The sequence below is a fragment of the Girardinichthys multiradiatus genome, chromosome 12, assembly GCF_021462225.1.
Source record: "Girardinichthys multiradiatus isolate DD_20200921_A chromosome 12, DD_fGirMul_XY1, whole genome shotgun sequence".
In the NCBI taxonomy this organism is placed as follows: domain Eukaryota; kingdom Metazoa; phylum Chordata; class Actinopteri; order Cyprinodontiformes; family Goodeidae; genus Girardinichthys; species Girardinichthys multiradiatus.
The window spans coordinates 16,260,684-16,287,555 of NC_061805.1; the positions used below are offsets into that span (position 1 = coordinate 16,260,684).

Sequence of the window (26,872 nt, forward strand, 5' to 3'; positions counted from 1 at the left end):
TCCATCCGGACCAAAACCTCACGCCACAAGAACAGTTTTTTCCCATCTGCCACCAGCCTGGTTAACAAAGCCCGGAAACCACCTTGACACTCTCCCTTTCCCCCATACCCCCCCTTTTTTTGCTGACAGGACACCTGTAACCTGCAACTCTATGCGTTACATTAACGCTCAGCATGGACTCCTGCTTTACTTGCACTGCCATACTTGCACAATGATCACCTGCACTGTTGTATTGCTCTTGCATCTTATACTGCTCTATATTTACTCTCACTCACTTAAAACTGTGCACATATATTTATATTATATTGTAGATATGTTTATACTGTTTAATTTGTACTGTATTGCACCGACTACGCCAAAACAAATTCCTTGTATGTCCAAAAACGTACTTGGCAATAAAGCTTTTCTGATTCTGATTCTGATTCTGATGTAATTCATGATGACAATTGTATTTTACCTTACCTGATTGGCAAGGCAAAAGCAGAATTTGCATTGGTTGCAACAGGTTTTATGTGCTTGCCAAAGGCTTATGAAATTATTATGAACATACATGTTAATGAGCTGTGCATGGTTAAAAACAGCATAATTACAAATCTTTCCTCACATGAGCAGAATCGGTCTGATCTCAAGCCCGTATCAGTAATATCTCAAGATTATATGGAACATTAAACATCGTTTGCAAGATTTACATGGCTATGTTGTTATTGTCATTGGTATCATTCTAACATTACACAACTGCTGCCAGTGATTATAAAAGCTGAACTGTTGCAGAATTTTCTAAACTTTTATTCTTTTAAAGTAGCACTCAGGATTGTTTTACTTCTCAAACACGTACAAATACCGCTGTTGATTTTAGATACTCGCAACAGCTTTAGCCACAATTTAGCGGTAATTAGTTAGCGGTAAAACATAATAGACTTGAAATAGATCCTGGTCTTTATAACAAATCAGCAGATTTTAGGAGGGTTCATAACAGCTGACCCTAAACTAATAAGGGAACTGACGGTATGAGAGATACAATTTAGATAAGTACAGTCCACCCCAAACACTTGCTAATAACAATATTAACTCTAAAATGCATAGTTATTAAAGCCTGAGATTGTGTTTTCCTGCATTTCTGATTTCTGTGCTCTTTGAAACATCATTCTAAATCTGAAACATCAAATCTCTACCTTCATCATTAGTCTTCTGTACTTTTTCTTGTACAGTTTTTTTTATGTACGAGTTTTATTTGTAACTGAGTTACTACATTATTGTGGATATTTTCATTTAAGTAGCCATCCAAATAATATTTTTTCAAACCCTGTTTATGAGTCTTCATCAAATGAGTAGCCTGCCATGGAGCAGCATTTAGAAAGTCAGACGTCTACACAACTATTCCGTTCCACAGAGTATACCCCGTTTGACAATAAATTATGTTTGAACAACAGGAAAACTTCCAGTGAAGGGAAAGACAATGAATGAAGGGATGACAGACACAGAAGTTTAAGCATCACCCACCAAGAACACAGAAAAAAGATAAGCAAAAAGTTTTTGAAGGCATATCTCCACCAAAAACACAAGGTGGGAAAGTTTAAATGGCAACAGATGCATCGAAGAGAGGACCCCAAGAAACAAGTATAAGTACTACCTCACTCGAGGTTGTCCTTTCTACAATGATTTAGCTCAAGCCTTAGCAGGAAGATGATTTGGGAACACAATGTGACTTTAGAATCTTTTAAGAGCTCATACACAGAGAAGATGATTGCAACAGGAAAGAAGAACACTCGGGGGATACTGAGGACCTCTCAGCTGGGATTCCACCCAGACTTTGTGAAAAATGTACTTAAAAAACCCTGGACATGTCTAAAATACATAGCACTACAGATTTCTTGTGAGCACATCAACATACAGTTAAATGTTATAACCATGGCATTACTCAGCTGTGGGACAAAATCACAATGTTGTTGTGTCCCTTCTGCCTGAGGCTGGAGAAAGTGCAGGACTATGGATTCCTACATGAAGGGAGAGGCTCCTGGAGGTTAGGAGTGCTGGCTTGTGTTTAGACCTTAAGGTCATCGTTTCTTCAGCTAATGCCCCTGGCATCACCTTCCTCCTTGACTTCAAACGCCCTGGCCACATTCCTAGACCATGTACCAATAAGCACTAATAATGCAGAAAAATGAAAGCCAAAACACATGGACTCCAATAGTGGTGGGGATTACTGATTCTTATCCAGGGCTCTGTGTGCACCTCTGGGCACTGAGAACCGAATCCCACACTGTCTCTTTCTCAGCACAGGAACAAAGATGGGAGGAGGGAAAGCAGTTGCAGCAATGTGTTTACATGTCTCATGAAGAGAAGTTCAAATGGTCAATGCTTCCACAGAATGAGATAATTTAACTGCATGCACCTAATAATTCCTTTAGACTTTGTTGTGGTGTTCCTTCTTTTCTAATCTCGATCAAAGATACAAATTGTGTTACGAACATTGGGCTTTAAAAGTGCTGCTGGGTCCTTGTTATGTTTTCCCAAAGGTAGTGTTCTAATTCTTCAGGTATCTTGGTTTCTCTAGGCAACGGTTCTCACACTTCAATTCATAAGGGCCGGTGTCCTACAACTTTTAGATTTCAATCAATTAGCTAAATAACGTCCTTAGTCCTCAGTCCAGTTCTACAGACTCCTGGTAATGATCTAATTATTTGTTTCAGCTCTGTTGAAACTGATATACATCTAAACATTGCAGAACACCTTCCCTCGAAGACTTTGAGATCCCTGTTCTACCCCATGCACCCGCTTGCTTTCATTAAGAAAGGTCCCAGTGTGAAAAGAGCCACGTGGTCACAAAAATGATCAAAGGCACCTAATGGAGTTGGTGAAAACAAATGTAAAATGCATTTATTTTTTGCATTTACATGTTGTAATCATTCCTTGTCCTCTAGTGGATCGCCAGTTGGAGTTTTCTTAACAAGATTATTAAAAAAAACTTATCTCCACTAGCTGGTAAACTCATTAATCAGATTGCAAAAAAAGGAAATAAAACTGTATGAAAAATAAAAACGTACAGACATTAGCAAATAAATAAATTATTAGTTAGTAATTATTAGTTTTATTATTATAAAATGAGTAATTTAATGTAACAGCACAGTGTTTTGGAAAAGTATTGCCCCTCCCTTGCAGATTTCTTCCATTTTTGCAACACTTTAATGTTTTCAGACAAAGATACCAGGAGTATGTACAGATGATGATTTAATTTATTTATTAATTCATTAAAAGAAAAAAAAAGCTATCCAACACAACATGACCCTATGTGAAAAGGTAATTGCCCTCTAAACCTATACTGTTTTTTACAACCCTTGGTGGCAGTAATTTTATTTTAACTGGAAATGAGTTTTTAACATATATGCAAAGGAATTTTGGCCCACTCTTCTTGTTTTAATTGTAGTCACATTAAGGGTGTTTGACTGCAGACTTTGACTTGGCCACCCCACAACCTCCTTTAAGCCATGCAGAGGTGAGTTTGCTGGTGAGCTTCAGATCATTATACGGCATGATAATCCAAATGAGTATGAGCTTAAGGTCACAAACTGATAGACGTCTTTTGGCATTTTTTTAGTAGAAAGAGCAATTCATGGTTCATTCAAAAGTACTTCAAGTGATCCAGAATAAAAAGCAGCCCCAGAACATCTACTGCCATCATTGACAGTCAGTTTGATGTTTCCCTAAATGCTGTTTCAACAGGATATGACGTGTACCTTCCAAAATTTTCCACCTTAGTTGTGCCCCTCTACAGAATATTGGGGATCCTCAAAATGTTTTGGGGAAATGTGAGATGGGTCTTTGTGGTCTTTTGGGGGGTGTGCAAATATATCTTCACAAAATTTCTGTTTGCATAGGATAGCTTTTTTCCTTAATAAGTAAAAATCATTCTTTGAACATTGGATTTTCTATTTACTTAAATCATCTTTGTCTAATGTTAAAATTTGTTTGATTATCTCAAATGTTTAACTTTGACAAAAAAGCAAAAAAAGAAGAAATCTGTGTGAGGGCAAAACATTTTTTTTCCAGCACTTAATGACAGAAACCTTAATTGTTCTTTCTGTAAAATTGGAGAGAAATCCAAAAGGTTTCAATGCAGCGTTATTGTACAGGAGAATCACCTTTCTTTGTTGGAATTGTAGCCGGCAAATGACACCTCATCCAATGGCAGCAGTGTGTCGTGCTTCTGAATGACAGAACAAAGTATGACGCCGCTGTGAGGGCATGCTTGGATGTTTGGCTGGACCCCTTCACAACGGCCCAAACTGCGGTGCAGGCTCTGATTTGATTATAAACAGGCCCTCAAGGCTCAAAGAATAAGTGTCAGACGTTGGTTAAAAGTCTCCCCTAACAATTAACCACACGGCATGGAAAATGCCCAATGAAAACACCCATGAGCTCCTCCAGTTCTCACTGGAGACTGGCTGTGAACTCCTGTGAACCCTGCAAAATCATGAAAAGAAATCAAGACTGTACTGAAGCCACAAGTGTCTGAAAGACTTGGCAAGGCAACAATTAATTGGGTTGGGATTTTTAAAATGTACTATTGGTCTGTTGTGAATGCACTGTTGAGAAACAACAATTTGGAATTTCAATTACAGCTACAATAAATCCAAAAACAATGGCCATTTGAAACTACAAGTTGCCTGATGGAATGAATGTGGTAAAGTGAGGGCAGTCATTTGGTTCAGCTTCTGTCCTTGTTCATGCTGTGCTTTTATTAGCAAGCCACTCAGAATCTTGCTTCAAATTACCCCGAATAATAAAGTGAGCTCCATGTGTTTTTCCATGTGCTTGGCAAGAGAAGCTAACAGTGTAATGAATCATAAACTTCCAATTGTGTCACTGGTGGAAAATTTCTGGATTTTGGTTATCTAATGAAAATATTGTCACTAAACTCATTTCCTATGTGGTGCCGGAATGGCCGAAGAGTAAATGTGTGAACAGTGTTCTGGAGGGCGACTCTTAACTTGCTGTGAGTTTGTGTGTCTCCAGCTCAAATTTCAGGGTTGGCTGTTTTCATATCGAGGCCACACTTACCTCAACCTCTTTAGTGAATTCACACCCAACTGAGAGCCAGTGAACAAGTGGCAGCATAGATGACTTTCATTCATTTTCTTGACAGTTTTCTTGACTTGGGGCACGAACTGTGGAAAGTCAGAAGACAGAGAAAAACGTCTAGGGACGGCTCCTAAATGGTTGATCCAATAAATATTTTCAAATCTTTAAATTTGGTTCAACCCTAGTCTGTTTCCTCATATTCTCTTCCTATTCTCTTCATGTTCATGTAGAAATCTAATATGACTCTAAATGGACAAAGCTGGCGGTTTTTTCTGAATGAGAACCTTATCATTGTGGGATACATACAGCCTTAAACACATATTTCCATACAATGTATAAAAAACACATTATTTATTTATTTATTTCCCACTGTCTGACATTAAATTAAACCCAACTTTTCCATGTCTTAGGTCACTTATAATTACTAAAACATTTTCTACAGAATTTCTTCAAATTCAAAAGTATACACTAAGACTGTTATGATTAAAAAAATTTGGGTCAGCCTAAATCATGATTTATTTGCTTTGTAGGCTTCCTTTGGCACAATTTCCAGGTCCCTGAAGATTCCAAATTCATCTGTTGAAACAATTATATTCAAGTATAAACAATATGGAAATATCCAGCCATTATGCAGTTCAGGAAGGAGATGGGTTCTGTTTCCGAGGTCAAAGGTGTTATGGTGTGAAAAGCACTCCTGAACCCCAGAACAAAACTGTTAAGATGTTGGCTAAACCTGATGAGATAGTGTTACTATCCACAGTTCCTGTACTGACATGGGCTGAAAGGCCACTCAAAGCAGAAGAAGCTTTTTCTCAAAAAGCACCATAAGTAAGATGCAGACAGGGAAACCACCTTAATTTTTGGGGACTTATCTTGTTTTCTGATGAAACTACAATTAAAGTTTTTGGTCATAATGACCATTGCCACATCTAAATGAATAAAGGTAGGCCTGCTGTGAAGCATGGTGATGGCAGCATCACAGTGTATGGGTGTTTTGTTGCCAAGCAGGTCGGGTAACACGTTACAAAAAGATAAAATCACAAGGAAAGAGCATTATGTGCAAATAGTGATGCAACATCTAAAGACATCAGACAGAGAGGATGAGCACAAATTGTTCTTACAAGTCGACAATGACCATAAGCAGACCAACATATTAGTGACAAAGTGGCTTAAAGACAGCAAAGTTGGTTTTAGGAGTAGCCATCACAAAGCCCTAAATTCAGTCCCGAAGAAATTTTGTGGGCAGTGCTGAAAAAATGTAGCCTAAAAAAAATTACTCAGTTCACACCAGTTCTGTCAAGAGAAATGGACCGATATTATTCTGAGAAGCTTATGGTAGTGTTGGGACCACACAGCCATGGGTTTCAACACTAAAACTCCGGTACATACTTTCCTGGAACTTTTCAAAATAAAGTGTATTAACCTTCTTCCAGCACAGCCAGGAAAGGGGGTAACTGCGGACTTCCTGTGGCGCCAATACCCAAATAAAAGCCCCACCTTTCCACAAGTCTTTCTCTTCCACACGGCCCTCCATAGGAACCGGTTAGGAGGGGAAAGCGCGCTGAATGTCTTTTGCTGGTAAAAAGACATAAATTCAACTGGATCCAAGGACCGATCAACGATCATATGCAAAAGTTAAGTAGAATGAAATACTGTCTGTGTATCCGGTATTTTAATTCATGAACGGGGAAATTAAGGTGTAAGAGTTGCTTACATTTTCTCTTCGAGGCCCCACAGAAGCAAACGGTGTTCGAGAGAAGCCGGTGGAGAAGCTGTTTCGACAAGCCGAGTCTGGAGGAAAGACTACGGCCGCAACCGTGTTTACGGTAATGAACAGCTGGTCACCTTCTGATCGGGAGAAACTGAGGAAGTTAGCGGGAAGCTAACCTTTGTTCACAGAACGAATGCACCTTCTGATCGGAAGAAACTGAAGAAGTTAACGGGAAGCTAACTCTTTGTTCACAACGGATATCTTCTTCAAACTTCGCCCTTGGACAACATTCCCTCAACAGTTTCAGAGGTTGGGTTTGGGCAGATTAACAGATTAACAGTTAGGATTAAATGATCTAAACGTTTTCATGTTATGAAGTTTGTTTTGTGGAACTCGGCTATCTTGGTGCTAGCATGCTACCTGTAGCACACAGGCCGGTTCGTGTTCTTTGTATGTTTTAAAGCTAAGATAAACTTTATTTAAAGGGTGGTTTTAACCAGAACATTGCTCATAACGCGCCGTCAGCGCTTATGCATTTTAACCCTGGTATTTTAAAGGTATGTGTTGATTCTGGCGCTAAGCTATCTCTAGCTTAGCACTTTAGCTAGCTTCTTTGTTAGCCCAATGGCCAGCCGGTAAGAACACGTGTGCTAGCATTAAGGCTAGTCAACAGAAAGGTTGTTAGTTTTCAAGCTAGTGAATAATAGTCCCTGAACATCATTTGCTAGAGTTGATAACTAAGTAAACACCATTAAGCCCCATTTCTCCAGAAAGATTTGGCTCTTTTCCAAAATACTCAATAATATTTCTTCAAATATTATTTTAATAAATAAAGGCAGTTAATTAGACACCGTTGAGAGTTAGTCATCCAGGAGGTTGGTTTTATTCAGCAGATCATTATTTAAAACATTATTTTATTAAAATAATATTTAATCTGATCTTGCATTGTGAAGGGTTGTCTAAAGGTTGCTGATTATTTTCTAAGTTAGTTCCAAAACTAAATTAACTTCGCTTCCAGATTCTTCAAGATAATCCTTGGTTCTCAAACATAAACATTGCATGGTAATGTTGCATCACTCTTTTTGGTCATGATTTCTAATCATCTTTAATCAACTTTTTTATATTGTACATAGTCCATTAGTCTTCATTATTCTTTAATTCTGCTTGGTAGTTTAGTTGGATAGTTTTAGCATAGTAAAGAGTTTGTTGATTGAAATATGTTTGACTTTGAGTTGACTTATTTTTGTTAATAAATTCTTGTATTTTAAGAAATTGTGTGAATTCATTCCATATGTGTGCAGAGTTTATGCTGTTCAATAATGCCAGAGCTCGTCTCCAACCTTTCTATTCTGTCCTAACACCATCGCCTTAATGGGGCTGGTATTCACAGGACAATCCTTAACAGACCGGAATATTATTTGGTAAAATATTAAAATATTAATATTAAATATTAAATAATATTCTCAGATTCATATTTACAACAGTAGGATACCCAAAACATTTGTCCTGAGTCATACAGTTAAAAGGCAGTTCTACCAAATGCTTGGGGAACTTTTTTTATTTAAAGTAAAATAAACATTAGATTGCTTTTAATTCTCCCATTTAGTAAACAATCATCTTTGATCATCCCAACTGTTCTAAAATAGAACTCATTTACTCTAATTTAATGTCAGACAGTGAGAAAAAAAATTGTACACGTTATAGTGTCTAGAAATACTGTATCCGGTTTCAACTAATGCAGTGTTGATTTTTGGAATAAAAGCTGTAAGGAGTGCAAATAATTTATTTTTCCAACTTTTAAAGCATTTTAAAAATGAGGCATGTCTGGGTTGATGATGACTTTCCAAGTTGAAAACATAATTTCAAAGGGACTTGAAGCAAGGTAGTACATATACAGGGGTTGGACAATGAAACTGAAATACCTGTCATTTTAGTGTGGGAGGTTTCATGGCTAAATTGGACCAGCCTGGTAGCCAGTCTTCATTTGTTGCACATTGCACCAGTAAGAGCAGAGTGTGAAGGTTCAATTAGCAGGGTAAGAGCACAGTTTTGCTCAAAATATTGAAATGCACACAACATTATGGGTGACATACCAGAGTTCAAAAGAGGACAAATTGTTGGTGCACGTCTTGCTGGCGCATCTGTGACCAAGACAGCAAGTCTTTGTGATGTATCAAGAACCACGGTATCCAGGGTAATGTCAACATACCACCAAGAAGGATGACCACATCCAACAGGATTAACTGTGGATGCAAGAGGAAGCTGTCTGAAATGGATGTTCGGGTGCTAACCCGGATAGTATCCAAAAAACATAAAACCACGGCTGCCCAAATCACGGCAGACTTAAATGTGCACCTCAACTCTCCTGTTTCCATCAGAACTGTCCATTGGGAGCTCCACAGGGTCAATATACACGGCCGGGCTGCTATAACCAGACCTTTGTTCACTCATGCCAATGCCAAACGTCGGTTTCAATGGTGCAAGGAGCGCAAATCTTGGGCTGTGGACAATGTGAAACATGTATTGTTCTCTGATGAGTCCACCTTTACTGTTTTCCCCACATCCGGGAGGTTACGTTGTGGAGAAGCCCCAAAGAAGCGTACCACCCAGACTGTTGCATGCACAGAGTGAAGCATGGGGGTGGATCAGTGATGGTTTGGGCTGCCATATCATGGCATTCCCTTGGCCCAATACTTGTGCTAGATGGGCGCATCACTGCCAAGGACTACCGGACCATTCTTGAGGACCATGGGCATCCAATGGTTCAAACATTGTATCCTGAAGGCGGTGCCGTGTATCAGGATGGCAATGCACCAATACACACAGCAAGACTGGTGAAAGATTGGTTTGATGAACATGAAAGTTAAGTTGAACATCTCCCATGGCCTGCACAGTCACCAGATCTAGGCGAGTTTTCCTCCACCAGTATCACGTAGTGACCTGGCCACTATCCTGCAAGAAGAATGGCTTAAAATCCCTCTGACCACTGTGTAGGACTTGTATATGTCATTCCCAAGACGAATTGACGCTGTTTGGCCGCAAAAGGAGGCCCTACATCATACTAATAAATTATTGTGGTCTAAAATCAGGTGTTTCAGTTTCATTGTCCAACCCCTGTATGTCAGTATTTGCTTACTTGCTATTGCTTCCAACAACAATAGTTCAATTTTGAATTCAATTCAGTTTTATTTATATGGCACCAATTCACAGTCGTCTCAAGGCACTTCACAAAGTCAATTCAATCGAATCATACAAATTTTATGTCTGGTACATACATTCCAATTAATCCTAACAGTGCAGTCACATTCAGTTATTTATTCAAATTGGTTGAAAGTTTTTCTATCTTAGGAAACCCAGCAGATTGCATCGAGTCAGAGATTTGCAGCTTTCCCTCCTCCCGGATGAGCATGTAGCGACAGTGGACAGTCACTTGCATTGACTTTGCAGCAATCCCTCATACTGAGCATGCATGTAGCGACAGTGGAGAGAACAAACTCCCTTTTAACAGGAAGAAACCTCCAGCCGAACCAGGCTCAGTGTGAGCAACCACCTGCCACAACTGACTGGGGATTTGAGAGAACAAAGCAGAGACACAAAAAGAACACAGAAGCACTGATCCAGGAGTACTTTCTATGGGAAGGAAAAGTAAATGTTAAAGGATGTAGCTCCTTTAGTGAATGACATCCGTGAATCTGTGTTTGAGTACTCTGCGGCTTTCCTTAAGGACCTGGATATGTGACACAAAACAATTTAATTTTGGAACTGAAATTGAAGTATAGGACTGAAAGTGAAAGTAGTCTAACTTAATTTTCAATACAACAAAATACAGGTTCAAACCATTAAATTCAGTTTCAATTTAGTGAAATTCATTTTCAAATCACTGCATTTAATTTCAGATTATGTGAATACAGATTCAGTCTGAGCAATTCAAATTCAGTTTGGTGGAGGATCTGTGATGCTGTGGGTCTGTTTCTCTTTCAAAAACCCTGTGAAGGGTTTTGGTTTTCTTACATTCAATATGATTATGATTAAGATTCCTTTATTTTAACTACTACTACTAGACTTAATTAACAGTACGTAAAAGCTGAATAGCAAATGCTGAATAAAAGACATTCCTAAATCGAATCAAAGGGATGGTTTTCTCACTGTTAGTCATATATGTCTTTCAAGCAGGTGGTTGTTTAAATGCTATCAAGTTATCAACTGCAGAGAAGATATATAAGTTATATATATCCAACATATATCTTAAGATTGAGGCTTTTGCATTTTTATGTTTGTAAAAATAGTGCAGCCAAGAACAAACTGTTCTGAAACACCAACTGGTTTGGAACAGCCAAACGTCTGCTTCAAGGAGTGTGGCCAGAACTTGTACATCAATACATTATGTAAACATTCTTGTTAGTCTTGTTAGTTAGGGTTTTTTTTTTTTTAAATCAGGAGCTTCCTCATTAGATGAATACCTTTATCATTACCAACAATTCAGTTCTACTTCTCAGTGGCCAGTTCCACAAATTCCGGTTCATATTAGCAATTTCTTTAGGTGGCTCTAATATGTAGCAGATATTATTCAACAAGCAAAACCAGGGTATTTTTAGATCAAATTTGCCATATTTGCAGCTAGAGCTAAACAAAATATGCAATTGTTTCTACTACATTTTTAAATATGTTAGGAGGTAAAGTCCTTTCAGCCTACTGACTTCTCCCTGGAAAAAGTCCTTCCATACAAGTTAACAGGATTTGTTGTTTCAGTCTTCTCTGTTTAAAATATAAACTCTAATACCCTTATGAGGCTGGTGAGTGCACTGCAGGTTTACTACAGTAATCCAGTGCCAGACATGTTAATGCTAAATTTTTAATAAAAAAAAACAAACTTGTTGACGAAAACGTAAAATATTTCTGTGTAAAGTTTTTGAGGTTCATAAACCATTACATTTACAAGTATCTCTCAGAACTTTTTAATTTAACGACAACATTGTTATTGTTCTTAAATTCTTCAAAGTCCTCTTTTCTGAAATACAACATGGTAGTTTAAAAGAGTAAGAAACACAAAATCATTGCCAAAGTTTCAATGTAGGAGAATTTTTCCTTTTAGGTTTACACTCACCTTTTCTCTACATTGTTAGTGGTAGGGCCTTCTGTCCTTCTCTCCACCTAAACACCTCTCTGTAAGCTCACCTGGCTGCCCTGAAAAGGGCAGGTTTAAGCCAATTGTACTATCTATTCCCCGCAAACACAACGTGTGCATAGCAGCCCCATCCATGTTTACTGTAAATGGGTCTCTTTGTTATCCGTATTTACCCAGTCTTTCACAGATTAATCCTCATATATACAAGAAACCTGATGCAAACCTGCCCATTGTCCTCATAGAGCATGTGTCGCACAAAGGCACACGTGTATGTACACAAGTCTATTTTGTCTGATTAGCTCATATCCTACCTAGCTTGCAAGCTACGAAGGTAAACTAGCTTTACTATTTTTGAACTATGAATCACAGTATTACTATATACATGGTGCTAAGGTGCTGGACTGGTGCTTTCTCTTTGTAGTTGGAGGTTGCATTTTTGCACATATATGAACAGCCCCTAAAGTCACAACTCTGAAAGTCCCGAGTTCTATATTCAACAACCACAGCAGTTAACAAATCCCACTGGTGTTCTTACTGAGAACTAAACTCAGGTGTGATGATTTCAGATTCTTGCTTTGACTTCCAAGAAAAATCAAACGCAGCATTAGCTCATGTGCTAGCTAGCTAGAAACTTTCAAGGCTACCTAGCCCCATTTTTTTGGTCTATAAATCACGGAATCACAGTATATCTGGCATTAGGGTTTGGGACTGTACCTTTGGTGCATCCCCACTTGGAAGTTGGATTTCCCTGGTTGTAAATACAAAAAGAACACCCACTGAAGTCAGAATACTGACTTTAAACTGCTTAAAAATATTGTCTTATCCATGCATTCCCCCCCCCAGAATAATCTAGACAGCAACTGTCAATTTTATTGTTTCAGGCAGGCCAGGGAATATGTCGTACTTAGGCTTACTGCAGTATAGTTTACAGATTCATAGCCAGTAGCATTTGCCAATAGTTAAATAAAAAAGTAAAATTCTGATGTTGCCAATAATCAAAACCATATTATCCTTTGTGTATGCCACTAACACATTTGTTACCCAGTCAGATGTAAACTGGTTATGAGCTTCACTAACAGCAGCAAGTGGTTCTCCACATCAATGTCTGAAATATTCAGCAGCCTAAGCACTTATAATTCAGGCCACATTTGCTATTTGACATCTCGTATGGACCTAACTTAAATAAATTTCAAATGATCTTCCTTTAGTAACTGTTTTTAATACATACATACATAGTTCTAAAGAATCTTTATTCAGGAACATGTTCCTTAATGTTCAAACACATTAAATAAAGATAGACTGTTATGGGCTTGTATTGCTGCTAGTACCTAGTACCAAAACAATTAGCAAATCCTACTGCAGCTAAAACACCAGTTCTGAGCTTAAGAGACAAATCCATTGCAGCAATAGTATTAATTTATCCTAATTATTAACGTCAGAGAGGGAAGACTATCCTTAGACACTGTTGTTGTTGGCCATACTTCTTTTTTTATGTACCTTAAAATCAGTTTCAGTAGCCAAAATGACCTGGCAAGATCCTAGCATTAGTATGATATTACGAATTTAGTGAGTCACAGACATCTGAAATGCAAACTTTGTCGGTTTAGTCGCGTGACAACACAGACAGTGGGTGGGAGCTTGCCTCTCCACATTAGAAGTTATCAGCGCGATATAATGCTCCCAGATGGTGTTTCCAAGTAATTACCTTACAGCCCTAGGGGTTATAGGTGGGTGTGCAGCTGTATTGGTATGTCACTTGAACTTCTCTGACTTCACATCCGCTGCGTAAAATATTTTCTCCTCTGTTTCCTCATTTCTGCATAAACATGTCACACACCGGAGGAAAATGCTGTGGTATTTAGGCCAACGGCTGACAAAAAAAAAAAAATCCTGATGAAATGAAAGTTACGCTCAAGCTGTCCATTTTCATGACCCTTGATTTTATAACGAGAGTCACATAGATTAATTTATGACTTGTGGAGCTCTGTGAGGTTTACAAATATGAGCAATCTAACATGCTCACAATAATCAGTCTATCACCCTAATATCTGGTATGTGTATGCCCCTATAATGTGCTTGATGAAAGGTCAAGGTATTTCAATTAGAATGTCAAGATTAAATGGGAATGAAATATTCCATACCACACACAACATGCTACACCAATATCAAAAATAAAAAAATATCTGACATATCGGAAAAGCTTTAATAGGGCTGTTCAGTCACACAGATAACACTGGGCTAACACCATTAACATGTAAATGGTCACAGATGGCATTTATTTAATGTTATCAAGAGAAAGACATTGTTTATTCATCAAACCAGTCAACTTTGGTCAATTAGCAACTTGAACATTTTGAAAAGTACATCGGACAATGACAACAAAAGATTTATGATCTGTACGAAATAAATAGTAATGTTGCTCATTTACAGCTTGGCTGGAGAAAAAAACACAAAAAAACATAAGGATTAATCTTCATATTTTAAATGACATACAGATGTGTTGTGTTCTTGTGAACTCACTAACTGCTCAAAAAAGCTCTCCTTTTTAAATAAAGCTTTTCACGTTTAATATGTACCTTCAAAAGCCTGTTATAGTTAAATAAATAGAATGTTTCCATTTCTAACATGCACATCCAATTTGTCTGGGGAAACTATTTACAGTTCACTGGTCCTACACGTCTGCCTCTTTATTTTTTTTTACTCCTCTACACAATTCTCGTCACAAACGCCCATACACACACAAATGTACAGTCACTCTTGCAGACATGCTGCATCTATATACTATTAACACAATACCTAAATCTATGGCAAGTGATAAAAATGCTAACAATGAACATGGAAGTCCATGTAGTGTGAAGAAGAAATAGTTCAAACACCACATCTTAACCAGGGAGGGGGTTGGTGAGGGGCTTACAAAAAGTTAGTTTACAATTGATCATGCACTGTATAAACTCAGCGTGTTATTTGGTTTGAGAGGTTTTCATCGGTGGCTTCTGTATCTACTTGTTTTCTTGTGAACAAAGAAAAGAGTGAGAAATAAGCAATCCTACCAAATAATCTCTAAGAATATTGAAGTCTTAAGTAAGTCCCCTCCATTCTTCACTCTCCTACGACAAGTGGTTTGCTGTCTTTCCGTAAGCACATAACCGGGAGCTGCTGGAAGGTGTTGTTTCTCCATGTCCATAGTAGTGTAGAAACTCCAGGCCATCGCGCTTTAGGTTGAGATGGGCAGATTTTTGTCTTCTCTTTTCTTGTTCTGACACTTTTCGTCCAGCTCTTTTTCATGATGCAAAGTAAGAGTTCTGCATTGAGTAGAGGCGGTCGATAGGGTTTCCCACACGGGCCTGCATGGAGTTGACTTCAGAGGATGCCATGAAGCAGTCGCTGAGGCTGGTTAAAGACGTGTCACTGTCTATGTCGTGGAACGCAGAATCGTTACCTGTGAAGTAAGGACATGGGGTGATCAGTCTTCTGAATTCAGAGCAAGCATGTTCTGATATGAGATTAAAATTGACCACAGTACTACAGTATTAACACAAAAATAAAAATCATAACAGTCTAATTGTGGACAGCTTTAATAATATTGTCTATAATGTTTGTGTTTTTTTTTTTTTTCCTTTTTATACATAGACTATAGCAAAAATACAAAATAAACAACCACCAAATTTAGTAGCAGTCTTCAAGTGCTTATTGTGCAAATTATCAAGAGCAGAACAGGGAAAAGGTACAAAAGAGTACCACAAGCATAACAAGCTAAAATTTTATCAACTGTAGTTTTTGAGAATTGTTTCTCTTGTAAGTGAGGAAAAAGCCTTCTTTCAGCAAACTGAGCAGAAGTGTGGAGTATGGAACATGTGAAGGAGGGACAGGGCTGTGTGACTATGTTCCGTACAACTAGAGTAAGATCTGGTCACTTCTGCACTTTCTCTAGAATATCAGTAAAAAGTATAAGCTGGTGGAATGGCATCATGGAACATTTTAAACTGCTGTCACACAGTTATATTATTATGTATGTTGCCGTTTTAAGTAACGCTTGTGACGGAGGTTTAAATATGAGAAAATTAACTGGATTTTGCAGAAAGCCAATTGTGTTACGTCTTTAAAATATGTGTCACTTTTGAGGTGCACCTGGTTTTTCTGGTGTTTGAGTACTGGAGTCAAGGGTGTAAAATTCACAGTGTTCAACTGCTTCAGGACAGGGTGCTTCACCCTTGTTGTATTTCTTTTCCATTTTTAAAGATCTACTGACCATCTGGGATGCCCCTAGGTGTTTAGAAAAATATTAAACAAAGCAATCAGAAAGTGGGGAATACCATTAGTTTCAGTTTCAAGCACCCGGCACCCTGAGGTGAGTGAATCTTCATCAGCGCAGACAGAGCGTTTGCATAGTGTTGTGTGAGATTAGGTAATGCTATATTGAAGTAATCCTTGTGACATAGCAGCAGTTGCGCACGTGTGCAGGATATATGGAGTTTGAGAGCTGTAGAGCTCAAGCGGTTGAATTTTTCATCATCCCAAATAAATCCATGGCAGCTTGGCTTAGATTGTGATAAATGTCTGTACACTACAATGTTAAATACGTAAGAAGGTGGGAGATGCACAATAGGGTATTGGTGGTTCTGAAACTGCTACTTTTAAATACCTGGTATACCTTGACACCAGTAATCAGCCAATGCCTAAAAAAAATGAAACAGCACCAGGCTCTGACTATAAAATCACAGCAGTCTTGTATTTGAGATTTATAGGAGAGTTGGAAAATTATAATTACTAATAGTCACTTTGAGAAATAGCTGTTGCGTGTCATCACAATTGGGAGAAGACTTTTGTTAGATATCATCAAAGCTCACTTTTTGCTGCCCTCACAGGGACAATTCAAAGACAGCGAGGGGGCATGTAAACAAGGGGCACCCTCCTAAAAGATCTGGTTAATAGCAACTGTTTACGCCTTTCATAAAACCTCAATGTGTTATTTCTCTGGAGGGAATAGTTAACTTTATTACACTCTGGATCTTAATGATAGTGTTGTACAAAATGGGGACAGTGTTTTGAGAGATATCTTTTAATGCCTTGCCAATATTGTTCTGCTCCCCAAACCAAAGGAGAGTGATGAGACAAGGGATTTGGTTTCTTACTACTGCAAAGAACTAAATGGAAACAAATTATAAGGAAGTTATGAACTTCGGGAAATGGTCCCACTGGGACATGTTGAGGACATCACTCAGAAATGTGCTGTTCCAGTTACATCCTGTGGACTCAAACATGATTGACAAATTTTCCTGTCTGGCCTTTATTTGTATTTTAATTACTTCTTGTACAAAACAGAAATCAGAGGCTTGTTGTTTTCCCACTTCTGATACATTTGCTCACACTCCTTGGACTGCAGTTTATCTCAAGCGGTCTGCGCCAGACCACATGCTTCTACCGACATTTGCAAACATCATCAGTGACATGGCATCTCTTAGAAGTGGAGGCATGGAGTCAAAACCATATTAAACAGATCTGAAAGCACACTTCAAACCCAGAGAGTTTATGAGAACAGTTGTGTTATCTCATGTGGGAGGAGATGCTGCTTGCTCCTCTTGAAGAGCGGCTTAAATCAGGGAGCTGCAGCCAGAGCACATGTCCCACACCGAGAAGCTGTGAGGTTGATTAAGGGACTGGCATGTGCTTGTCTTGTGTGTGTATGTGAGCTGTGTAGTGTTAGGAGGTGGATGCTCACCATATGGGTTCATATGGTCCCCAGGCATCTGTGGGGGGGTGAGCCCCTGTTGGAATGGGTCTGTGCTGTAACCGTTCTGATCCATGGTGACCAGCTGCTGCTGTGGTGGAGCCAGCGGTGTGAAAGAGTTCATCATCCCCTCCATCCGATTGGACATCACCTCTGTAGTCAATGGGAAAAAGGCATTACAAAACATGTGTTTACATAAAACACTTCTAATGATGGGAAAAAACGTAATGAGTGTCAGGAGATGGGATGTTTGTTTGCAGAGCCGGTCCAAGGCTGTAGGGGCCCTAATCAGAATTGGATATGTGGACCTTCCAGGTTTTTAGATCAAACCAATAAAAAAGATCATTTCAAATACAGAAATGTGGGCTTAGTGAAAATATGTTTAATACTTGCTTAAAGGTTGTTATTTTCAAAACATACTTTTAAACTGACAAACAAGCCTCGTTGGAACGTCTATTGTAATTTATTAAATATGGTTAGTGTAGAACTAGACAGTAATATCAGGTACACAGTAATGTGCATTGCTTAAATCACATTCATCTCGCACAGTTTTTCATACATTGATGGCAATGGGTATAAAGAGTACACGTTTAAAGATATCGAAAGCAATTTTTTATTGTCAAGGTACTTCTGCCAAAATGTTGACTGAGTAGAGGATGGGAATTATCCAACAGAATTCACCATATTCTGGCCTTTAAAAAACATTATTCTGGGAAATTTCAGGGAAATATTATTTCCTGATGTCGACATTATTTTCAGTAGTTTGTCTTCATGTCTGCAGCTTAGCTGGTTGTACAGTGTTGAAAGGTGCAGTTAAAAACATCTACGTTGTTTCTCAATCATTAATCTGTTCAACAACAAAATATTTTGTATATATATATACATACAATATATATATATATATATATATATATATATATAAAGAAAACAGTGCAAACTCTTTTTTTAAGCAAAATATTTTGTTGTTGAACAGATTAATTATTGAGAAACAACGTAGATGTTATATGACTATTTTATGACTATTTACATTGTACGTAGAATTATGTAGCAAAAATAACGATGTAAAAGAACTTTATATATATTTATTTTTATATTGCTTTATATTTTAAATTCCTTAAAGGAGACGCCCCTCGCTGTGATGACTGAAATATTAATCACTGGCCGTCTCTCAATAAACCTTTCAAGGCTCTTTGGAAAATCATTTCAGGTGACCACCTTATGAAGCTCATAGAAAGAATACTAAGGGTGCAAAGCAGTAACCAAAGCAAAGTGTGGCTTTTTTGAAGAATCTAAAATCTAAAAATGTTTAGAGTTATTTCATACTTTAGTTAACTACATAATTCCATGCGTGTCCATTCACAGTTTTGTTGCCTTAGGTGAGAATCTACAATAGAAACAGACATGAAAATAAAGAGACCCATTTAGTGAGAAAGTGTATTTAAAACTTAAAAGGGTTTTAGAGAGTGATGAGGTTGATTGGGACAGTTACCACTGATATAACACACGTAATAGAATTCTATTGGTTTTGATGGTTCTTATAATAATCTATCCTTTGGTTAGCAATACCATTTAAAATGATATTTCGATTAAAACTATATCTGATAGTGTAAAAATTAAAAACAAGTTTAGAATGCAGCATCTCTTTTAGATGGATGTGTCTTCAACATGGTCTGAATGATTTGTCTGCTGTTTCTCAGATTTCTTGGACCACTAGTATTGTAGCCAAGGGTCTGCTGCCAAAGTAATACAAGACAATGCCTGTAACTGTTCAAGACTGTCTGCTTTGGTAAAACAGCAAATATAGCAGATGAACCATGACAAAAAATCCTGCAAAGCTTCACAATAGGCCTTAAGCATAACTGTACTGCACTCCTAAAAAGCAGTTGTGAATATGAACTAACACAAGAAAATCAATCAGGTCATTGACCTCATAAGTTCAAATGTAGTCCTGTTATGTTTTTTGGGGAGTTTGCTGCTGGCTTTACTACAAGTGGATTACCTCTAACCTGTGAACACGTTTCCCATATTCTAGCACATTTTGACAAAACTGATGATAATAATAATAATTGATAGGTGTGAAGATTAATTTGCACATATTAATTATTATGCCAGGTTTTCATATAGTTACATGCCTCAATCAAAAATATTTACATTCATAAACCTGACTTGTTAGGTGACTGCGGTGGAAATTGGGGCTACCTGTTGGTTTGGAGAGTCTATAGCAGTTGCTTAGTTTGCTTTTGCCTTGGGCCTTGGTTGCCTTTGAGAAAAGCTCCTACAACTATGGATTACTTGCCTGCAAATCTTTTGGAATGTCTATATCAGCTTATTAACGGTTAACAACATCTATCTTCTCCATCAACTCTGCACAGCATCCCTATCCCTGCTGCACAAAGCTGCCACCTCTATGTTTCCCCATAGAGATGGTGTCCTCAGGGTCATGTGAGGTGTTAGTTCTGTGGCACACATAGCACCATGCATGTAGGCTAAAATGTTTAATTTTGGTCTCATCTCAAAAGAGCACCTTCATCCACATGTTTGCTGTGTCCCTTACATGGCTTGTTACAAACTTGTAGACTGATTTCATATGGCTTCCTTCTTGTTATTCCTCCATGAAGGCCAGATTAGTGGAGTACATGTCTAATAACTGTCCTGCTAATAGATTATTCCATCACAGTGGTGGCAGCTTTGTAAGTTTGCATTTGTGAGGTACTGTTTCCATTTCCACATAATGGATTGAACAATGTTCTGAGAGCTGTCCAAAGCTTGGGATAATATTTTTTATTCTAACCATGATTTAAGCTTCACTTTATTTATCAATAAGGGAATTTTATTTTTAAGATATCTGGTTTGCTGGATTTAATTTAGCTGTATCAGATTAATGGATGGCTATAAGGTTTCAAATTGTAAAAAAGGTTCAAGGGGTATGAAAACATTTGCCAGGCCTTGTACTGCCACTGTGGGTGCTGAGTATATGAAGGTCGTACCTTGGCCAAGCCTCTGGGAATTCTGCTGCTCTTGTTGTTGCTGCTGTCTTCTTGCCAACTTCTTCATCTGAAACGAAGGAGTCAAAGTTGTGAAGAACTCCCAAAACTAACATGCTGTCTTTAATTTAAAAAGGATGCTCCTCGCTGTTCACCCTTGTGTGAACTGCCTGAAATCTCTATCTCAGCGCGCCTCATTGTCGAGTATCAAAGGTTTTTGTGAGATAATCATCAGCAAAGAGGAGGGCGTAGACATTTAATGCAGGACTAAGCTAGATTTGCAACTCTTCGCTCTGTTCTTTGCATTTTGTGAGAGGAATGCAATGATAACTTTAACGCACATAGTTGTGGTGATTTAGTGGCAGGACTCTAAAACAGAATGGAGCTGTTATTTTAGATGAAGAGAGTCAGATTTAAACTGCTATAGGGTATTTCTCACCTTAGCTCTCTGGTTCTGAAACCACACCTGGACCACTCGAACACTGAGTCCTGTTTCTGCAGCCAGTGTCTCCCTCACCTAAAGACACAAAGAAGAAACATTTTTCATTGCACACAAAGAGAAAATTAAAAAAAGCACTTCTACATTTTATTTCATTGGAGCATATTTCGAATGGTGCGGTCTTTTTTTGGCCCTTTTGGTTATTGCCTCTTAAAGGTTTTGGAGCAATTTCAGCTTTTGTTTTAGTGTTTCAGGGTTGAAGCAATTCAGGCAGATCCTCCATTTCAGTGTGACATTTGGTGCAGAGGGACTTTGTTATGGTTTCCATGTTAAAAGCAGTTCTCAGAGGTGGACGAGAATATTTTTTAACCTCCAGATATATTTGTCAAACTACTGGAGGATTATTAAGTCACAATTACGCCCAAACAAAAAAATAAAATGGCAAAAATCAATGTTGTAGATGTTTATCTGTGCTTTGCCTTACCTTTCTACAGGGTTTGGAGGAGACCTCAAAGGAGGCCTTGAAAGCTCGTCTCTGCTGAGTGGTCAGAATAGTCCGTGGTCTCTTGGGCCTCCTCGGATCCTTCCCATCATCCCCTTTGCCCTGGCTTCCGATGCCTTTCTCTGGCTTGATGTCCAGCTCCTCATCGTCACTTTTTTCTGCAGAAAAACAACCGTCTTTTGCCTTTTTGGAATAAACACAGTCTTTTAGTCATTGACAGACTGCTGATAAATGTATTTTTCTATCCCCCACCCCATGAGGAACAAACGGCCAATCAAACAAGACACATGTTTTTGATACTTTATCAATTTTTTATAAAAGGAAAAGGCATGATTACACTTTTAGAAGTTTGTGGAGAGCACACTAAAATATGCTGTTTTTTACCCAACTGGACACGGTGTCACTGGTAATTTATAGCTCTCAGCTTTGCCTAATTTAAACTAAATCAGTCTATGATAAGGAAACTTACATCATGGGTGCCATGGAAAAACTATCATGGGCTACTATGGGAAATGCATTTTCAGGAAAACTGTAAGTTTTACTTTGTTGTAGCTTTTAAAGGTTTCAGTTTTGGCTTCTAAAGTCTGCAGCTCTAAATCTACAGGTTTCATTCATTGTTGCAACAGTTATTTTATTCCATTGGTTTTATGTTCTTGAAGCCCATATACTAGAACCTTTTTCAGGAAACAAAGATCAAATTCTCTTGTTACTAAAGGACAGTAACATAGTGTTTAAATCAGACAAAATTTAATTTATTTAAAGATAATATCCATTGTTGTTATTTTTATCTAATAAACCATAAACTGGCAATGAAAACATTACTGCATAATGAAAAGTGTATTTTCATTGAAGGATTACACAAAATATAAAGTTTTTAAAACTGCTCTATAGAAAAAATGTCTGCTATGGGTGTTGATGACATCACAAGAGGCACAATAATGAAATGGGTTCTGAACATTTTTACCTTTGCAGTTTTGGTCATTTCATACCCAGTTTTTTTGGGCATTACATGGTGATGTCTCCCGCAGGATATGTGCTGCCAATCATGATTCGGTTTGTAATGGCCAGTAGGATGCTTTGGACCTGGTTTGACAACCGATGATATACAACAAAGTAGAATATACAACACATTTTGGATATTCTACTCATAGACTACTGTGAGGAAAAGTGGTTATATGAACCCAACAAATAGCAGGAGGTCACTGAAGTATTTTGGTTTGACCAGGGGCCATAATCCATCCCATTTAAGAGTCAAAGGACTCAAAGAGGAATCAGAATTAAAACCAATGGGATAAGGTTTGAGATAACAATATCCAATTGAATTTAAAACAACTTTATTGTATTTTATCTCCATAAATCATATAAATACTACTATAGTACTACTATAGAGAAAAGTAGTAAAAGCTTTGGTCGACAAGTAGTTTTTGACAGATTATAAAACATTTAAGTTCAACATAACATGTATCATTTTTGCCAAATTCCAGGGATCTCACATACGCCTTAAATGTTGTAGCTCTACAGATTACAGGTAAACACCCTGAAAGGGGGAATTAGATTTAAAATGTGAATAAAAATGACTAAACTAGAGGATAAATACACATGGTTGTACTCAAATAAAAAGTTGCCTCATGCTATGTCATGTAAGCCTTTTTTTTGGCACAGCAGATTTTATCTTGATTAAATAACACATAATAACAAAATAAATAGCACAACTGACTATGAGATGTTGATTTATAGGCATTAAGCTAAATTAAAAGGGAGTTTGATTATTTTTGCATGAAAGTCAGACAAGAAGCTTTAAACCTTCATCTGTATAGACACAACAAAGGAAACAAGGAAACAAGTGTTTCTAAATCTAAACCAGCATTACTGTTATTGATTTCTGGGGTCTCGTGGCTGAAAGTGGAGGCTCCCACATGACGACTAAGTGTCTCCCATCATCTGGTTCTGATATGTCTCTACATTTCTCTACCAAAAACCCTCATTTGGTCCTCGACATGCCGAGGTTAACCTCTGCTCATGTCGACATTTTTGCCGCCTTGAAAATCTGGAGACTCCCAAAGACATGTGTGAGTGATGCACTGGGATGCGAGTAAACGAAGGATGGGGGTGTTGTGGGGGACAAGGAGCAAATATTCCCACAAGTTGACAAAGTTGACACAGGCACAGATGTATTTGACAAATTCCCGCTTTTGTGAATGCCTAAATGTAAGCCAGATGGTGGTGAACAGCGAGGCTTGGCGAGATGCCTCGTTGTGTGTGCAGTCTATAGGCGAGGAGCACTCGGGCTGATAAGAGCGGAGGCACAGGCTTACTGCAGAAAGGCCCCCAAATCCCTCTGTCACTCATCGTGATACAGTAATTTAATTCTTTCCAGCACCAGATCCTGCCCACGCATGGAGATCTATTAATGCAGGGTGGCTTGGCTTCGTCCTGTTTCCACTTCCTACTGTATTATAAACCCACACTCCTTGCTTGGATGAATGCAAGAAAATCAGCCACTGAACAGCTCCAGATGGAACCACAGAAGTAACTAAGTTCAACTACTTTGAGTTCAAGTCTGATCTCAGACATCTCAAAAATGAAAAATTCTAAAAATATAAGACTAAAGTAAGTCAGGTTTAGATTTCACATTGAGGACATCTATGTTGGCGAGTGCTGTGTGGGAGCAGAGCCTGCTGAATGCAACACCTCAGTACCAGATGACGATAGCACCACAGTGCTGTTCTCACTCTGCTGTGAGAGGGTGCAGGGGGCTCACCTGAGTCTGAGTCATCTGGGCTGACCGAGCTGAGTAAGTCTTTCTCCCTCTCGTAGTCGATCTTGCAGAGCAGCTGACCCTCCTTCAGGACAAACTCGTCACCCTTCCTGAGCTGGCGGTCGCAGACACAACAGCAGAAGCAATTCAGGTGGTAGACGCACTCCAGAGCCCGCATCACAAACTCTGTGGGGGCAATCTTCTCCATGCAGCTGCTGCACTTGGTGGCAAACAACCTGAGGATAGAGAACAAAAGGTCACTGTTTAAAACTGCATACTGTCACCTCTTAAAAAAAAAGATACAGTATATATTGTTTCGTATGCCACACCCTATTCCAGCTAACCTCATCGCTAACCAGGAACCACAGCTCCAATAATGTCTCATTTAATTGTTTACATTTAACATCTCAAGTTTCAAGGTAGCTAAGAGAACATATAATTTCACAAATGTGTTTTTCTTGAATGCTTCACATCCCATTATTATTATTATTATTTAGTAGTTTTCCCTGAGCTCAGTTGGTCCATTTCAGAGGCTTAGTCAAGACAAGTTAGGAAGAAGAGAGCGATTTAATTAGTTGTTCTTACAGGCACAAACATAATCAGATAATATAACAATTAAATCCTTTTTATTGAAAAACATTATTTAAAAGCTTTATCAATTGACTACAACAACCCTGAACTAAGACTTCAAATAATTACATAATGTTCCAAAGAATACTATTAGTAAATTTATTCAAATGTATCAAATTTAAAATTTCAAAGAATTTTATTGTTTTTAAAGATGTTACTTATAAAGAAATAATAAAAAAAAAATAATAATAATCCGTATTCTGTTTCAGAAGTGCTCTCAGGTCCCCGTGCTGGCCTAGAGGTCCTAAGCAGCAACCACAAAGATTATTTTTTATCACCTTTGTCATTATTGCAAAAATAAATAAATACTCAAAGTATGATAAAACTCTAGTCTGTATGTATTTCTGTTAAGTTCATTTTGTTATTTCCTTATATTGTTTTGTTGCCTCTGCTTAGTAAAGCTTTAGTTGCCCATAAAGGGCTGGCTCGTTGACTCCTTTAGGCAGCCAAAGTGGGTGACTCCTTTGGCAACAACTCAACTGTTAAAATGTCTAGGGTGGACCCAGCCCTACATCAGTCCAAAGTGTGCTCAGTCATTGAAAGCAAAATCCTTTTGAAAACCTGAAAAGGGTTTTACTGTTGCGATCTTGAAACAACACAACCCCAATCAACCCTTTCCCTGGATTTTCTTTCCTCCAGATATCGGAACGAGCCAATTTTTGCAAATTCCGGATTTTTTTTTTTTTTTCCTATTCATTATAAGCATCAAAGCTAAGAACTCCCTCAATTTTTAGCCTCTAAATACTTAATCCTGCATGCACTGAGATGCAGATTTTTTTGGCTTTGATTAAATTCTTAAAATTTCTGTTGGATTTAAAACTGCTAGCTTTATAAAAGAATCAGCAGAATGTCTTTTAAGTGTTATGGTTGGAATCAGTCAAATTCACAATCGACAGGTCAGACCAAAAAGCAAACTCGAAAAAGGTGTATGCCTGGAAAAGCCTGATCGGTGCACCTCTAGTTCTTTCATTTCCACAATTCTCTATACGCATCAGATAGCATATCACAGAGTGTGATTCATTGCTGGCTACTGTTCATATCTCTGCGTCTAATATCTGCGGCCCCTCCGCTGCGAAACTACCTCTATCACCATTCCCTTGACAACACCTCCATCTTCTTTTATACCCTTTCAGCGAAGATGTTTGCATTGTTTTATCAGTGACTGAGAGGCATTTAATTCACGCTCTGTTGTTCAGAAGAAGCCACATTAAACGGAGCAAGAAGGCAGAGTTGTGTGGTTGATGTTGTCCAGCCGTAAAAGCTGGATTTATCAGTGGCTTCTGTGTTTGCCCTGGTCTGAGAGACAGCTGGCAACCGCCTATCTGTTTGTGGTGAACATCTATTTCATTGTGTGGGAGGCGGCAAGAGGAGCAGTTGACATCATCTGCAGTTTTGCGACAGGGCCAAACGATAGTGATGAATATAATGTGTAAATATGAGAGCGAGGGGAAACCAAAAGACAGTTTTGTCATGCTAATGCGGGTATAGGTACTGATTGAGCGCTGATAATGCGTGTGTGTTCACAAGTGTGTGTGAGCAGCTGTACGCGTGCCCAGAACCAACATGCTTTTGTTCTTAATGTTACATTTATTATAGCACAAATAATTTGTTGTTTTCATACTGCCTTAATATCCATCCACTAAAATAAAAATACAAATTCTTTCTTCCAGCCCAAGGGAAGTAGAGGATATTCATATTTTTTTTCATCATGCAGCAGTATAACAACCGAGATGTCAGTGTTGGCACTGACAGCATTCAAAAATCCTTTAATCTTTCATTTATTACAATAGGTTAAGAAGATTATTATTGAACTATGGAAAAACCTCAAGGATAATCCCTTGCGAAAAGAAATGTTGGCATGTTTCTCAAACACACAGAACTCTTGTTGAATTGACCTGCCAACCTGGATCTGTCCG

General features: G+C 38.2%; 1 protein-coding gene across 2 annotated transcripts in view; it reads right to left on the minus strand.

The window, feature by feature from the left end:
- Window positions 1-14,099: 14,099 nt before the first annotated feature.
- lmx1bb (LIM homeobox transcription factor 1, beta b) overlaps window positions 14,100-26,872 on the minus strand; it is a 62,723-nt gene continuing 49,950 nt past the window's right edge. For both annotated transcript variants that reach the window (XM_047380497.1, XM_047380496.1), the window contains 6 exons: window positions 24,330-24,562; window positions 21,551-21,726; window positions 21,067-21,144; window positions 20,631-20,697; window positions 17,635-17,796; window positions 14,100-15,354 (listed from right to left, as the gene is read on the minus strand). In XM_047380497.1, coding sequence (XP_047236453.1) covers window positions 15,197-15,354; window positions 17,635-17,796; window positions 20,631-20,697; window positions 21,067-21,144; window positions 21,551-21,726; window positions 24,330-24,562 — 874 coding nt within the window. In that variant the 3' untranslated portion in view covers window positions 14,100-15,196. The remainder of the gene's footprint in view (window positions 15,355-17,634; window positions 17,797-20,630; window positions 20,698-21,066; window positions 21,145-21,550; window positions 21,727-24,329; window positions 24,563-26,872) is intronic.